This window comes from Salarias fasciatus, chromosome 15 (genome assembly GCF_902148845.1).
Source record: "Salarias fasciatus chromosome 15, fSalaFa1.1, whole genome shotgun sequence".
NCBI classification, from domain to species: domain Eukaryota; kingdom Metazoa; phylum Chordata; class Actinopteri; order Blenniiformes; family Blenniidae; genus Salarias; species Salarias fasciatus.
In genome coordinates this window covers 21,887,539-21,902,641 of record NC_043759.1, presented here as the reverse complement: position 1 = coordinate 21,902,641, position 15,103 = coordinate 21,887,539, and the positions used below count along the sequence as shown (strand labels likewise).

The window sequence follows — 15,103 nt, the reverse complement described above, 5'->3', positions numbered from 1 at the left end:
ATCCCGGTGTGGACAACACTGCTACCGCGGAGCAACAAACAGGCTAACAGCGTGACTTCCGGTCGAGGCGGAAGGCCACGTCACGTTTAAGATCGCCATGGGAACGGTACGGTAGATCAAAAATCTTAATGGAAACAGATTGAATAAATTCAAAAATCTCAACAGAGGCGGGCTGGACATTAAATATATATATAAATAAATCCACGTATGTTTATAGCAGTAAACTTCATTGCCGGAGATTCAAGGCTCTTAGATATTTTCCATCCAAGTCCTCCAGGCCTGAGGGGGCGGTACTGAGCCCGGGAGGAGCCGGGGTTCCGCTCCGGAGGAGTGGCTCCGATGGTTCGACATCACCCGGCGTGAACGACTCTAGGCGGCTAAGCTACATGTTACCAGGACTCGGCAGCTAACGTTGGGGATTTATTTATTCGTTCACATTATCGTCGAGCCAGGCGGGGCCGCCATGGCTCTTTACGAATATGTCACTAAGGAGCAGCTTGCCGGCTTCGACAAATACAAGGTACGCTAAAATAAAATAAAAAAAAGATGCTAGCTGTTAGCCACTTAGCCGACTGTATGTGTGTAGGGTTTAGCTGCTAGCTGTCACGATCTGCAGTGTGCAGACTTGAAACCATTACTCATACTGGACAATCTATCCCTGGAATTAAAATCCCAGAATTGCTGACCGTATTGTGAGATATGTAGTTGCAGTAATCGCGTTGGTCCTTGTAAAGTTGTCATTTTCAATCAATCATAAAGCAGAGTGTTTTGCTGTAGACAGCCTTCACCAGCTCCTTGTCATTAAATTAAAATACACAAACCCTCTTAAAGTTGTTTGACAAAATACGACACACTGTTTCAAGTTGTTTGACCTTAATATTCGCTGATGTGTCATTAGTTTTTTTGTTTACAGTTTCAAGATTCATGAGTAAAAAGCTTTGCAACAAATCCATCCTCTGTATTATTTCTTCATTTACCATTTCACATTCTTGACATTATTGATGAACTTTTGGAGAAGCCCTCTAAAATGTAGAAAATAGAAAAAAACAGGCGGGGAACCGATGAACAACTGAGAATGTGAAGCACCATGCAACCATGAGAATCATTGAGGAGCCGTCATGTGAAATCATCACCTCGAAATGAGGTTTTCACACCCAACGCTGAACATCACACAGCCCTGTGTGTGTTCCTTTAATTCCCCGGAAGACGAGCATAGCTGTGGCAGTGCAAATACAGACTTAGCCATTATGTTTCAGAATATGTGGTTGATGACTTTGACAGTACATGAGAGCTTCACAGATGCAAAAGATCATTTGATATAATGTGTTGTTTCATCTCAAACCCATTCTCTGTCATCAGTGATGGCAACTTTGGTTATTTAAGATCTAGCCTTAGCCAAAAGATTACCAAATTGTGAATACGATTTGAATAACTGGTTCAGTCTGTGTCATTTCATAAAATAGTAGCCAGAAGACCTGCTTCCAATCTGGTTAAAATGATCTTACACCTCATTTCACAGTTTTTTTTTTTTTCTTGGAAATTTGCTCACAAGCTGCTAAAAAAATAAATAATAGAAAGGGGATTTGCTTGTTCTGGCTCCTCTTGCCTTTATCAACCCATAAATCGACTCTGCAGAGCTGTTTATCATGAGAGACTGTTTTCCAATAATTGCTTTTAAAGAGGCTTCACCGTCTGAGCGGCAGACACTGGTGGCTGGAGGACAGCAGAGAATGACAAATGGCTGTGAATTCAAGTATTGTGACCCTTTTTCGACACGGTGGCTGTTTTCTTAAAACGCGAACAAGGGAGCTCTTATACGTGCACATAACTGAGGTGCTGAACACTACGGAGTTGGCTCTGCAGATAATTCATCTTACTCTGTCTCCCAACTGTTGTCGCACTCTAAGCAGACTGCAGTGCCGCTTTCCTTTGAGAGTGTGTGTGTGTATTCATGGAGATGTTTGTGCAGAATGACGTTGGTGTGTATAATGTGTCATAGATTACTCGCAGTGAGTGTGGAAAAAGAGAGAAAGTTGTCAGAATTGACAGTCCGTGTTTCAATGATGCCTATAGCCAAATCAGGAGAACTGAGTAGATGTTCCAGCACCTTTGATATGATATTGTCTGCCTCGCTGTTCCAGGCCAGGTGTGCATCATTCACTCTTTATCCCATTCATAAACCTCAGATTAGAATTCTAGAGTTCATTTCAAGTGTGGTGTTGGCATTTTGAATCTGATGATGTGATCTCTCAGTAGAGCTGCCACTATCAGTGATCAGAGAGATATCAATATCCGAAGGTGTGGTCATTCTGTTTAGTACATATTAAAGAAATAAAAGAGGGAATGTCCAAGTGAGCCAGATCATTGCTGTGTCAGTGTCCAGACATTCCAGTAAATTTTACTGAAAACTATCAAATTGCAATTAACTCAGTAAGTTGGATGAGTTCATTGTGAAATCCACCACATATGGGAAACATTACATACATTATTGTTTTTTGTTTGTTTGTTGATGTTGTTTATAGACTACTGGACTGTCTGTTACAGTAATACACTCCAGATATGGGACTTGTCACTTCTGATAGGTAAAAAGTAGCACAAGCACAGAAAGTGCTGCCTAATGCTTTTCTTAAATGATATTAACACCAGAGCAGCGCTGACCTGGTGCGTCACCTCGTCGTGTTTGTCATGCCTGGATAAAATTACAGTGACAGGAATCAGGTTTGTTTTGACCTGCGTGATGACATCCAGCCAAAAAAGTCCCAGACAACTTGTTCCATGTGAGGCTGAACGCCTTGTACGACTGTACTGGTATTAAAGGAATCACACAGATGCTGCACATCTGCTTTGTAGTCACATCCACTCAGAAATAAACTGCTCCTGTGTGTCTTCACAGTACAGCGCAGTGGACTCGAACCCGCTGTCCGTCTACGTGATGCATCCTTTCTGGAACTTCGTGGTGAAGGTGAGAGAGACCTGGAGACTGTGTGTGTGTGTGTCTGCGCACTTGCTGCATGATTAATGAGGTTTCCAGACGTCTGCTCTGATACTTTAAAGTGACAGCGCCATGCAGCAGCAGCACCTCTCTGTCTGCTTCTCTTATTTTATACTAGCCTCAAAATGTGATCAGCAGTGAATGTCCTGTTCCTGAATCTGTGATGCCTCTCTTCTCAACATGTTAATAAATCCTGAAAGGCTTTTTTCTTTCTCCCCAGTTTCTACCGACATGGCTGGCTCCAAACCTCATCACATTCACAGGCTTCATGTTCCTGGTGTTGAACTTCCTCATGCTGGCCTTCTATGATTACGACTTCACAGCCTCTTGTAGGTCCTACCCGTTTATCTGTCCTCTGCATGACAGTGTCGTCAGGTTTACTTTGTCCCCACGTGCAGCGCGGACGGCACAGGCGTGCGCACGTTTGTTTATGAAAGGCAAAGTCCATAAGTCAATGCAGCGAGACTGGCTGTGCTGGTTGATGACTGTCCCAAGACAATGACACACACACACTTTATCCAGCCTCTTTATGCTTATTATCATGGACACTCCCTAACAGTATGGATCTGTTGCTCATGTCATATTAACAATTAGAGAGCTAAACTGCAATTGATGACTTTTTTTTTTTTGTCATTTTGCCACCTGAAAGCTTCTCTTCTGTTTGAAACCTCATCTAGCATATAATTCCAGTCAATAGTCTGGTAAATCCTATAAATGAACATTCAGTGAGAACACTGCAACATCTGTGCGCCTGTCAGGTTTCCAGTGTCTCTGTGTGGTAACGCTGTATATTTACATGATGTGTGTCTCAGCTGCAGATCACGACCACGTGCCCAGCTGGGTCTGGGTCGCCGCGGGGATCTTCAACTTTTTAGCGTACACACTCGGTGAGTTTCAACCCCTGCCTTGTTTTCTTTTTCTTTAACTCTCCGAGAGGCTCCGAGGGGGGGACGCTCAGTGAAAACTCAAAACTTCCCCTCTGCTCAGGAATGTGTCCTGGTTATTATTGTTACCCTTAAACATTGAGCGTACAGATTTATTTATTTTATAAACTTTCAATGTCTCTCATTACATGGCTTCAGTTGCATTTTTTTCCTGTTGTTTGTGTTTTACAAGTACATTACAGTACATTTTGTCATCAAAAGAAGTTTTTAATCAAGTGAAATCTATGAAAATTGAGCAGAAGTCTCTGTTCAGATAATGTATGATTATTTTTAGGGAAATTTTTGTCTTTATAACCATGTCCAGTTTGTTCTGCGTACTCATATAATGAAATGTAACCTCTTTTAAAAATAGACTTCCCTTTGTTCGCCACAGTATCTTAATGCCTCCTTGATAAATCCCCTGCTTCTCTTCATAAACAGAATCCCAGCAGAATATTTCCCTCCTCATTTGGCTCATATGCTTTGAAACGTTTATTTCGGTAGTGAAAAGCTGCAAAAAATTAACCGTTCTGATATATTTTTCCCAGCAGCCAGTTGCTCATGAACACAAATTGTTAGAACGCTCCAGTCTGCATGCTGGCGCTCTGCTTGACCTTCTGGAAGTTTCCATCAGTTTTATTAGAAACTAGAAGATACATCATATTGTAACACCCTCTGCAAGTTGAATGTAATGTAGCGATCGCTTTTGTCACTGAAAGACATCAAAGATGCAAATAGCTGTATACAGTCAAAACAGATGCGGATAACTTAAAAACATGGCTCGGTCAGGTGACTGCACCAGGATTTAGGATCCTGCTTTTGTAGCAATTTTTTTCTGAGTTTTTGGATTTTTGAACAAGCTGTTCAAACAGGGATTTCTATTGAAGCGCGCCTGCTCAGTATTGAGGAAATGGGCGGAAACGTGGTGAAGATGGTGTAAAAATGTGGATGGATGGGGTGAATTCAGAATGCTACTATGTGAGCATTGCTCAAGTCTGATATGAAATATTTAATAACTGATTATTAGCAGCATTTCAGGAGTGTGTGATCTGCATCATCCATCTGTTATTGCATCACGCCGTCACACCCCGCTGCCTTCAATGAGATTAGTGACTGTTGTGGGCCAACATTTACTGAAGGTGTAGCATTAAGTGTGAATGTGTGGAAAATATGCGAGGGAATTCAAAGTCTGTCAAATGACCTGTCGGGGGTAGAAAAAGCACAGCTAATCTCTCTTCATCAGAAGATGTATAGATGTGTGTCGTGTGAATGTAGCCGTCATGTTGAGGATGTGAAGCTCGGGTCTTGTGGGACAGCGCCGGGGTCAGGGGGTGGGGCGGAGGAATGTGGTTGTATGTGAGCTATGTGAGTGTGGGCAGCAGTTTGAGCCGAGTGGAGATGTGGGACGTGATTAAAAAAACATCTGCACTCTGAATTCAGAAATGTCTGCTCTGTAGTGATGTGCATTCCTCTTTTTTTTTTTTTTTTTCCTCCTCAAACATTTTCTAATAGACGGCGTCGATGGCAAACAGGCGCGCCGCACCAACTCCTCCACACCACTGGGGGAGCTGTTCGATCACGGGCTAGACAGCTGGGCGTGCATCTTCTTCGTGGCCACCGTGTACTCCATATTCGGCCGGGGGGACAGCGGCGTGAGCGTGGTCGCGCTCTACTACATCCTGTGGGTGGTGCTGTTCTCCTTCATCCTGTCTCACTGGGAGAAGTACAACACGGGCATCCTGTTCCTGCCCTGGGGATACGACATCAGCCAGGTGGTAAGGACTCGTGTCGCGTAACGACAAGCTTGTCACCTGAGACAGATGTGGGATGTACGCTTAAAAAAAACAAAAAACAAAAACAAAAACAAAGCCATCCTCTCAGGGGTGTCACGTTTTGTCTCTGTCCAGACCATCTCCGTGGTTTACTTGGTGACGGCGGTGGTCGGCGTGGAGACCTGGTACCAGCCCATCTTCTGGAACTTCCTGTACAGAGACCTCTTCACCTTCATGATCATCGGTGAGAAGCGTGTGTGTTCTGTGTCAACACGAGTTAAAGAAAATTAGTGAAAGCAGCTGCTATTAACTGAGATCTGCTGTTTCCCAGCCTGCTCCTTCGCTGTGACTTTACCCATGAGCCTCTACAACGTCCTGAAGTGAGTGTTTTCTCCATTTGGACTGATGATCAGGTCCAGATCAGGTTTTCTGAGCGTCCCTCGCTCTGTGCTCTCCGCAGGGCTCATCGGAGCAGCACCCTGAAGCACGGCAGCCTGTACGAGGCCTTCCTGCCGTTCCTCTCGCCCTGCCTGCTCTTCGTCCTGTCCACCGTCTGGGTCGTCTCCTCGCCATCCAAAATCATGGACCTGCAGCCGCGCATCTTCTACCTCATGGTGGGGACGGCGTTCGCCAACGTCACGGTGAGCCTCCTCTCTTGCACGTTTCCCCCTCCCCTCTCAGAAGCGTTTCCCGTTGGCCTCGTATCCACTTGTTTTTGTGTGTGTGTTTCAGTGTAAGCTGATCGTGTGTCAGATGAGCAACACTCGCTGCCAGCCGCTCAGCTTCCTGCTGCTGCCCATGACCGCCGTCGTGCTGCTGGCCCTGACCGGCGTCGCCATCAACGAGACGCTGCTGCTGTACTTGTGGACGGCGTTCGTCGTGTTGGCGCACATCCACTACGGAGTGTCAGTGGTAAGACAACAGACGAGTGACGACGTTTTGTTGTCATCCTCCTCAAGTTTCTGTCATGAAACTGATCTTTTTTTTTTTTTCCTGTAAACATTCTGTGTGTTTGTCAGGTGCAGCAGCTCAGCAGCCACTTCAACATCTTCGCCTTCTCCCTGAAGAAGGCCAGCAGTGACTGACAGGAGGAGGAGGAGCGAATCGGCCTGACGGCAGCGGAGGTTTAGACGCCCTCGCTCCCCGACTTACCGACACTTCACGTCCATCACCGCGGAAACCCCCCCCCCCCTCCCCCCCGCCCCCCTCCATTCATGAGGACTCTGCAAGTGGAACAGACTATGGGCCTCTTATGTGTCGCCTACAGCCCACAAACACACACACACACGTACATGCGCGCGCGCACACACACACACACATGCACACATGCACATTCCCGGACCAGCTTTCGGACCACGCTCTGGTCTGGTCTCAGCGGCGGGGTGGGCCAAAGGGGCTCCGGCTTCCGTCTCTGGTGATTGGCTGACCTGGTTGAGCCAATGAGGCGCAATTGTTTCCTACGGAAATGTGCTTCAGTCGTGAGGACAGGAACCCAGACGAGCCATGCGAAGACGCACGCACGCACACACACTTTTGTACGTCTATCATTGTGGGGACGCTCCTGGATCCACAGTCAAATCCCCGCAGTCTTAACCCTCAAACAGCGTTTTTAATCAAGTTCGTCCCCGAGTGAGAACTCACCTGTCCTCACAAGAATAGAAGTACAAAGTCTCTCTCATACACACACACACACACACACACACACACACACACACACACACACACACACACACACACACACACACACACACACACGCATATTCTGCTTTGTGCAGATCATTTCTATCTCATGGCGAGTGTTTCAGTACAAACGCAGCCTCGTGTACGAACACACAGTTATACTCACATAGTATTATGAATGTATAATAAGCCTTGGGGATTTTGCCATTTCAGTTTTATTCCATTAACAGGAATGCCTCAAGTAGTGTGATTACAAACTTGACTAAACCTCTGGACTCTGGTCTTCTCACAGTGTCCAGCGTTCAGCGGTTGACCTCCCCTGTCTCCCCCTTTTTTTTTTTTTTTTTTTTTTTTCCATCAGATGATTTGCGGTTGAAGAATCTCTGTGACGTATGTTAATATTTCTATATTTATACATATAGTGTGTCCGTTGGTGTGTGGGGCTTTTACTTTCCGGCTGGAGTTTGCTCCTGTAACGCTAAAGATAAAATAGCCGATTGGATTTCTCTTCCTGATCGGTCCCGATCAGGGTGGAATACTAATAACTAATGGAAGAATTGACCAGGGTGACCTTGACTGTCCCTCCACTTTGACCTCTGTCTGAGCACTGGCCTCCCGGCTCTCCTCTCCTCTCCTCTCCTCTCCCGAGGTGTCGTGTTTTCACGCTGATTCCTAGGTTTTTTTTTTATTTTTTTTATCTTTGAGGTTATTTTATATATGGATGTGTTTGTGTTTCCGGTGCCACGGCGTCGGCGCCTGGTTCAGCTGCGCAAGTGCTTGAATGAAGAGTGCGTCCAAAAGCCGTCCTCGGAGCGGACGCACTCTGAGGGAACAAGCCGTCGCGCCAGACTCGGCGAGCCGCCGCCTGGCGCCTCTCTCCTGCTCGCACAGGTTCCTCGCACACCTCCCTAAACACCCGCCTGACGACGCGGGGGCCGCCGCGCCTCCTCTTCTCAAACGAAACGGCTTTCGCAGCGAGGCCGAACGAGGCCTCGTCAGCTTCTGGTTTCTCTGAGCTCGATTCCCTGTGCCTGGTCGGAACGCAGCCGCGAATAAGGGAAGAAACGCAGCGCGGAGCGGAGCGGCGAGGACGCTCTTCTGCATATCACGCCTCGCTTTTTTTTTTTTTGTAATCTCCGACAGACTGGATCATGATCGTGATCGTGAAGGAAAGCTGCAGAATAGGAAAAGCCTCCGTTCGCTTGGTATCTGTGTTGGTGTGTGAGTGTGAATATGAATGTGACTGTCCAGCCAGCAGGAATCATCTCACTTTACGGTGAACTTTGGGAAGACTTAATTAACAGCAGCATAGGAAATGGATACAGGTGCGTCTCAAAAAGGTTGTTTATCATTGAAAAGTTAACTTTTTCTCCATCATGACAAAAGAGAGTCTATCAAAATTGTGACTTCTGGTTTTTTTTAAAAAAAAAAAGATGAATTATGAGAAACATCTTTTGAGAAACAGGACAATTTGACAGTTATAATGAAATCCTCAACTTTTCTGTTGCATTCCAACCTTTTGAGATGTATCTGTACTCTGAGGATGAGAATCAATGTTTGCTTCTTCTTGCAATTTTTTTTTTTTTTTTTTACTCGCAGACATTTTGTACATACACCTGTAATGAGAAGCACTGAACATTCTGACTGCAGGTTAACAAAACTGTGTGTCTGGGAGGAACAAAACCACCTGAAACTACTTCAACACCCAGCTCAGTCGCCCGTAACACTCGGGATATTTTATATGCAGTCATAAGCACATTATATATTTGACATGAAGATTTTTTTTTCTTTTTTTTTTTTCTTTTTTGCCCTCCAAAGAAGCTCTGGCTCGATCTGTGACATTTGGACACTGTAGATTGTAGTGAAGAACTGAACTGTGACTGAGATTTGACCACCAGAAACAGTGGTGGCTCCATGCACTGTCCTGGCCCCTGTGTGTGCACTGTGTGTGTGAATATCTGTGTAAATACACACATTGTTGGCTCATTTTAGTTTTTTTTTTTTTGTTTTTTTTTAAATAAATTACAGCCGTTTTTCTGGTCACTTGTTGATTCCAGTCATCAGGGCAGGACTCATCCCTGTTATTTTAAAACGAACTGAAGGAATTTCTCGTTTTGTTCTTGATCGGTCGAGTCAGTTCCCCGCCTTTCTCTGGGGCTGCTGGGAAATGATCGGGGGATTCTTAGGTGGGATTACCAACGCTTTAAACAAGGGATGTCATGTCAGAGGAAAAAATGTTCGCTCGGAGGAAAAACAAAAACTGTGCCATTGACTAAACTCAGTTTCTTTACAGATTCCATGTCCACGATCACAGCTACTTCACTGGGCTTTGTGTGTTTGTTTGTTTGTTTGTTTGTTTGTTTGGAGCGTCATGCGCCACTTTTCAAGGAAGAAAAAAAAAAAGAAATGGTCTTAATTTCTCTTTCCCTGGGTCGAGGAACTGAATTATTGTGTGAAACTGCCCCGGCTGACACAGCGGGGCAGCAGTGTGGCTAACTGTAATGTTGTATTTACCCGGTGGAAGAAAAGACTGTCCAGGAACAAATAAAAATACATTTTCTTTAATAAAATAACGAATAAAATGAAGTCTCACTTTCATGACTGTCCACCTGGGGGCGACACAGCAGGGTCTGAGATTATTGTAGACAGCAGCTGAGTGAATGTGGCACACACACACACACACACACACACACACACACACACACACACACACACTACTTTTGAAGGGAAACTGACTGTACTGTATTTGTTTAGAGTGAAAAATGTTTTCTCAGGTAAAGCAAAGGTCAGTTGAGCATTGTGTGGTGCTGCCGAGCTGTCTGGAGTCCTCCAGATGTCAGTGAGGACTCATGTCTTCATCTTCACCTCCAGTTATCCAAACTCAGGTCAGCACAGCTGGATTCATACGGTTGACTTCTAGAATCCCTGTTTGCAGTTTGATATGAGTCGCTTGGAGGAATTCACGGATTGGAGGGATTTAGTCTGATAATTCAAAGCCGTTAATACATCGATTAGGAGAGCTTCAGGAAGAGAAACGTGACTTTAAATCATCACAGCAGCAGACTTGAGGAAAATAATGATTTTAGTAAAATCATTTTACAGGAAAGGATGGTCTCACATATATGTTTCAAAATGGAAGTGAATCAGAATTAGATGAAATACTGTTGCTGATCAATCACATGTGGAAAGAGGGGACTCTCCCACTGACTTTTGGAACAATGTAAATTTGTGATTTTTCAGTACAAGAAAATAGCTAAACAGCTAAATATACTGGCGTATGTGTGTATGAACCAACTGAGAACATTTCAGACTTAAAATTTTTAGGAGTGAAATCTGATGAGAAACTTACTTGGAAAAAACATGCGGAAACAGAAACGATGTAAATTCACAAACTGAAACGCAAGTTCAAAGGAGGTACAATAAGAGGAATGGGCTGCAAACAGAAAAACGTGCTGCAAGAAAACCAATACAAAGGCATCATCAAATAGAAAAACCACGCAGAGCACAAAATGCAGTGCTGCACATGACGTGATGTTTATTTTATTGTATTTTACACCAGAAGTCAGCACTCTGCACATCTGGAAGTAGATTAGCCTGCAGCAAGATAAGATGATCAGAGATTGATATAAAACATCCATTTTAATAGTATATCAAAAAGCCCTGTTATTGCAGCCTTCCATCCCTGAACCCCGTCCCTTTTTCCTTTGATAGATTTCCCATCATTCTGTAGATCTGCACTGGCAGCTTCTTCTGCCTGCTGCTGTGCATGAGGCAAAACCCGAGGAGGAGGATCCTGCCACTCTGCACAGCCGAGCACCACAGCAGGGCCACAGATTCACGATTTTCTCATATAAAATGATCAGAAGGGGGAAAAATGTCCTGCAGAAAGCTATTCTATATGGGCATAATTAAATGTGAACTCAGTAAGAGCATTGAATCGGGGTGTAACTCCTGTTTGTTTGTTTGTTTATTTGTTTTGTCCCCAGAGGGAAACTCAAGCATACAGACATTTTTTAAAGATTTTTTTGTCAAGTGCTTTCATTCCATTCATCATATTTTCAGTTTTCTCATAAGTAATCGATCCAAACTTCTTCTACAGATTCAAACAGAAGAAGAAGTAGTAACTAGTAACTGTAATTTATTACTTTTTTTTTAAAGTGGCTTGCCCAGCACTGCTGAACTTTGACCCCCCCTTGAATGGACGTTTCAGGCCTTCCAGCAGATGGCGCTGTAGCTCAATAGATGCTGCAGAATCCTCATTTTCAGTGCAGGAGAACTGAGATTTAGGCATCATCAGGCTGTTATGTCAGCTCACTGTTTGTCTTTGTTTCACAGGTAACACAACAGTTCTTCCTGTCTTTTCTCTCCTGCACTCTTTAAACAACACGTGTGTTGAACTTCGCACCTCTGACTCATGCGACTCCGCTCTGTTTCAGACTCCATTAGTAATTCATGTCTCCTCCACCACGGGTTGGTCTGCCAGCCAGAGCTGGTGTGTGTGTTTTTTTGTTTTTTATCATCTGTGCACTCCTGGTAACTCTTTGAATAATCCAAAACCTATGAAAAGTTTGAAAAAAAAAAAAAAATACAAATCTGACATCCTTTTATAACCTTCACGAGAAGCTGCCAGAGAACATGAAAGAGAGAGGAAACTATGTGGTAAGTTTGCCATTAATAAACACTTTTATATCGCAGAGCCGAGAGGCCCGGACCTCCATTTTTACGTGAGGAGGTGCTGAGCGGTGCCTGTCAAAACAGCTGGCGGCCGATCAAGAGCTTTCCTTCCAGAGAAAACGACTCTCAGCGAGCAGTGATTCATCTAAACAATGAGCCCGGGAGCGAGTCCATTAAAGCGGGGCCTCCACTTCAGAGTCTGGGAATGAACCAGCGCAGCTGCTTGGATTACATATCGTTTCATTAGCGCTCGCTGTGCGGAGGATAAATGGACGGGGACGGTAAATAATCAAGTGTTACTTCAACAGGTAGAAACAGGACAACGCTGCAGACCACACATTTCAGGTCAAAGGTCACATGCAGCCAAGGATTCATCTGGAGTGTTCCAGATCAGTAAAACCGTGCCAGTTTGGCCCACAGGCCTTATGTTTGACACTCCTGGTGTCTCCTTCTCTTCAGTCTTCAGTTATTTGAAGGGAGAAAAAACAATCTCAAGAAGTTCAAATGAAACCATTTTCTTTGCTTTTAATACTCTTTACAAAGTCTAATCATACATTCTATGGTGATTGTATTTATTACAGTCTGCTGCTGAGTAGAATAGAGTAGAAATATTTTATTAATTCTAGACGGAAGTTCTTTAAATCAGACATTTCCCATTCACATGCAAAAATCATCAAAGATTATACAAAATCTGGAAAAAAAAACTGTGGAAGTGGGATTTACAAGGTTGAAATCCTCAAATTGACTGAGTCTTTACTGCTTTTGAGCTGGAAAGATGTTTAGAGGTTTGAGTAGAATAAAAAAGCACAAACAGAGATTAATCTCTGAAGTTTAACAGCAGTTTTTCAGACGAGCTCGTCCTCAGTGACCCCAACGAGAGGGTGTAAAAATAAACAGATGTCTGACGTTTGAGTAAACAATAAAAAACATTAACTGCAACATAGAACGTGTTCAGATCTGTACATGCACATGCAGTCTTCTTGTGTAGCATTATGTTACTCTTTTATCCCGAAAGGACACTTTTGCGTATCGAAATGCCCCAAAATGTGGCAACTAAAGAAAGCAAGAAAACAGTTAAAATCCCTCCAGTTAATCCTGAAACATATGGAAGTCTTCAACAGCACACTTTGAAACTGCAAAGTTATGAAAGTGAAAACCTTCTTCTTGAGTAGTAGCTTTATCATTGGTTACCTAATAATCTGTGAATTCTTATGAAGAGGTCTGATGCATTCTTAATGTGTCCAGATGGGGAACACGGTTTGAGCCGCTGTCTGAACAGACTCTGTCATTTACTTTATTTATTACTTTTCGAAATAAGACCAGTGACGACCTGTTCACAGATGAGATGGCAGATGGCTTCCTGGAAAATGAGAAATGTATGAACTTTGTGCAGCTGTTGAGCAGTTTATGCCATCTGATGATGATCGAAACAGAATAAATCGGGACGAGAAAGTTTAATAAGAAAACGCATTAGGTAGGTTACATTCAAACCTGCGGGAAAAAAGGTGTTTTTCAAACCAGATCCAGGTCACATTTATATGTAGCTTTGAATCAGATCCATAAGTTATTGATTTTTTCTCAGAATGTTCATCTGATGTGACGAAATCTATTTTTAGTGCGACAGCTGAGAGTGATTTCATTACAGAAAACCCAGCATTATTCAGTGCTTGATAGCCTCAGTTTGCACCTGAGCTGTCTGCGAGGGTGGAGCTCCATGTGGGTGGAGGTTAAAGCGCCGGGCCGTCCCTCTGCACGCCGTCTCTTAGTGAATTGCCTGGTGTTGATCCTCCAGCTGACAGTTAATCAGAGGTGGCATCAATTAACCAGCGTTGGGACTCGGGTTGCGGCCCTTGCGTTGCCGGACGCTTTGTGTGCCGCTGACCCCCGTGTCTCGTACACACGCCGCCGGGTCGAGCGGTTCGAGCCCGGTTAACCGCCGCGCCACTCCGGACCGTTCCTCCCTCCTTTCTCTGCCTCCAATCACTCATCTCTGTGAGACGACGTTCAATTATAGATGACCATCATTAGAAACCAGAGCCGCCGGAACACAGGCTTTACCCAGACCGACACACACACACACATAAACACACATTAACACTGATGGGCACGGCAATTATTCCCAGAGACACCCAAGACTATTGAAGTGCTAATAGGGTAACACCATCCATTCCATTCTGGAGCCGCTGCACCCCCGAGCCCCCGTGGCCTCCTGGTGACCGGCAGCCTGCTTTTTCCACATCGGGATCATTACAAGCAAATTAACATTACTATGATCAAACTATATTACATTACATCCCATAATGATGATATTGCATGGCAAAAGTCATGCATACGGACAAATGATTATTGCAGCCGCTGGACGTGAAAGTTGATGTTGAGGGCAGCTGCTTATTCCGTCTTTGTGTCTGATCCTAATCCCGATTGTGCTCAGTTGGAGCGAACACAAAACCCATCGCTCATCAGTCACGAACACAGGGATCGACCCTCGGTACAGTGAACGATGGCACCGACAGGCTTATGTGTACATGCACTCGCAGGAACACACACACTCTCAGGTTTCATGTCAGTTTCCATCTCATTTTCTGCATCTTCATCAACATATTTTATACACACACTAGTTTTACACACTCCAGTTTTCAGCAAAATCATTATCTTAAGAATCAAAAACTCAAATTAATCACCTTCAGCAAAAGAAAAGTTTGATTTAATTGTCCCATAAGAGGGATACGGGAGGTACTGAAATTATAAATTCATCAAAAAGTGATGGAAATGAAAAAGCACACTATGAGATGTGCTGATGGATCGTCATTTATCAAGTTGATTCTTATAAACATCCACCGTAAAAGTACCCAAACATGATCTACTTTTAACAATTCAGAAGGAAGCAGACGTTACTGACAGATTCAAATCTAATTTCTTGCTATTGGATCATGAAGAAAAACCTTCGCAAAAGAGTAAAATTCCCCAAATTGATGGAAACGATGCAAGACAGGAATCACCTTAGTATCTGAACTGAAGACACGTTATACAGACACCAACTGTGTTTTTCATCAGGAGGAGTG

At 44.1% G+C, this 15,103-nt stretch overlaps 1 protein-coding gene across 1 annotated transcript; it reads left to right on the top strand.

The window, feature by feature from the left end:
- Nucleotides 1-339: 339 nt before the first annotated feature.
- LOC115402173 (ethanolaminephosphotransferase 1-like) lies at nucleotides 340-9,932 on the top strand. The gene is made up of 10 exons (XM_030110647.1): nucleotides 340-520; nucleotides 2,894-2,962; nucleotides 3,213-3,321; nucleotides 3,805-3,879; nucleotides 5,428-5,690; nucleotides 5,823-5,931; nucleotides 6,019-6,067; nucleotides 6,148-6,328; nucleotides 6,420-6,599; nucleotides 6,707-9,932. Exons 1-10 carry the CDS (start codon nucleotides 464-466, stop codon nucleotides 6,770-6,772), a joined length of 1,158 nt encoding a protein of 385 aa, XP_029966507.1. The 5' UTR covers nucleotides 340-463; the 3' UTR covers nucleotides 6,773-9,932.
- The last annotated feature ends 5,171 nt before the right edge of the window (nucleotides 9,933-15,103 follow it).

Coding starts and splice junctions, on each gene's coding strand:
- LOC115402173 (XM_030110647.1), top strand. CDS start 464: ATGGCTCTTTACGAATATGTCACTAAGGAGCAGCTTGCCGGCTTCGAC. Junction 521..2,893: donor CCGGCTTCGACAAATACAAG/GTACGCTAAAAT, acceptor GTGTCTTCACAG/TACAGCGCAGTGGACTCGAA. Junction 2,963..3,212: donor TCTGGAACTTCGTGGTGAAG/GTGAGAGAGACC, acceptor CTTTCTCCCCAG/TTTCTACCGACATGGCTGGC.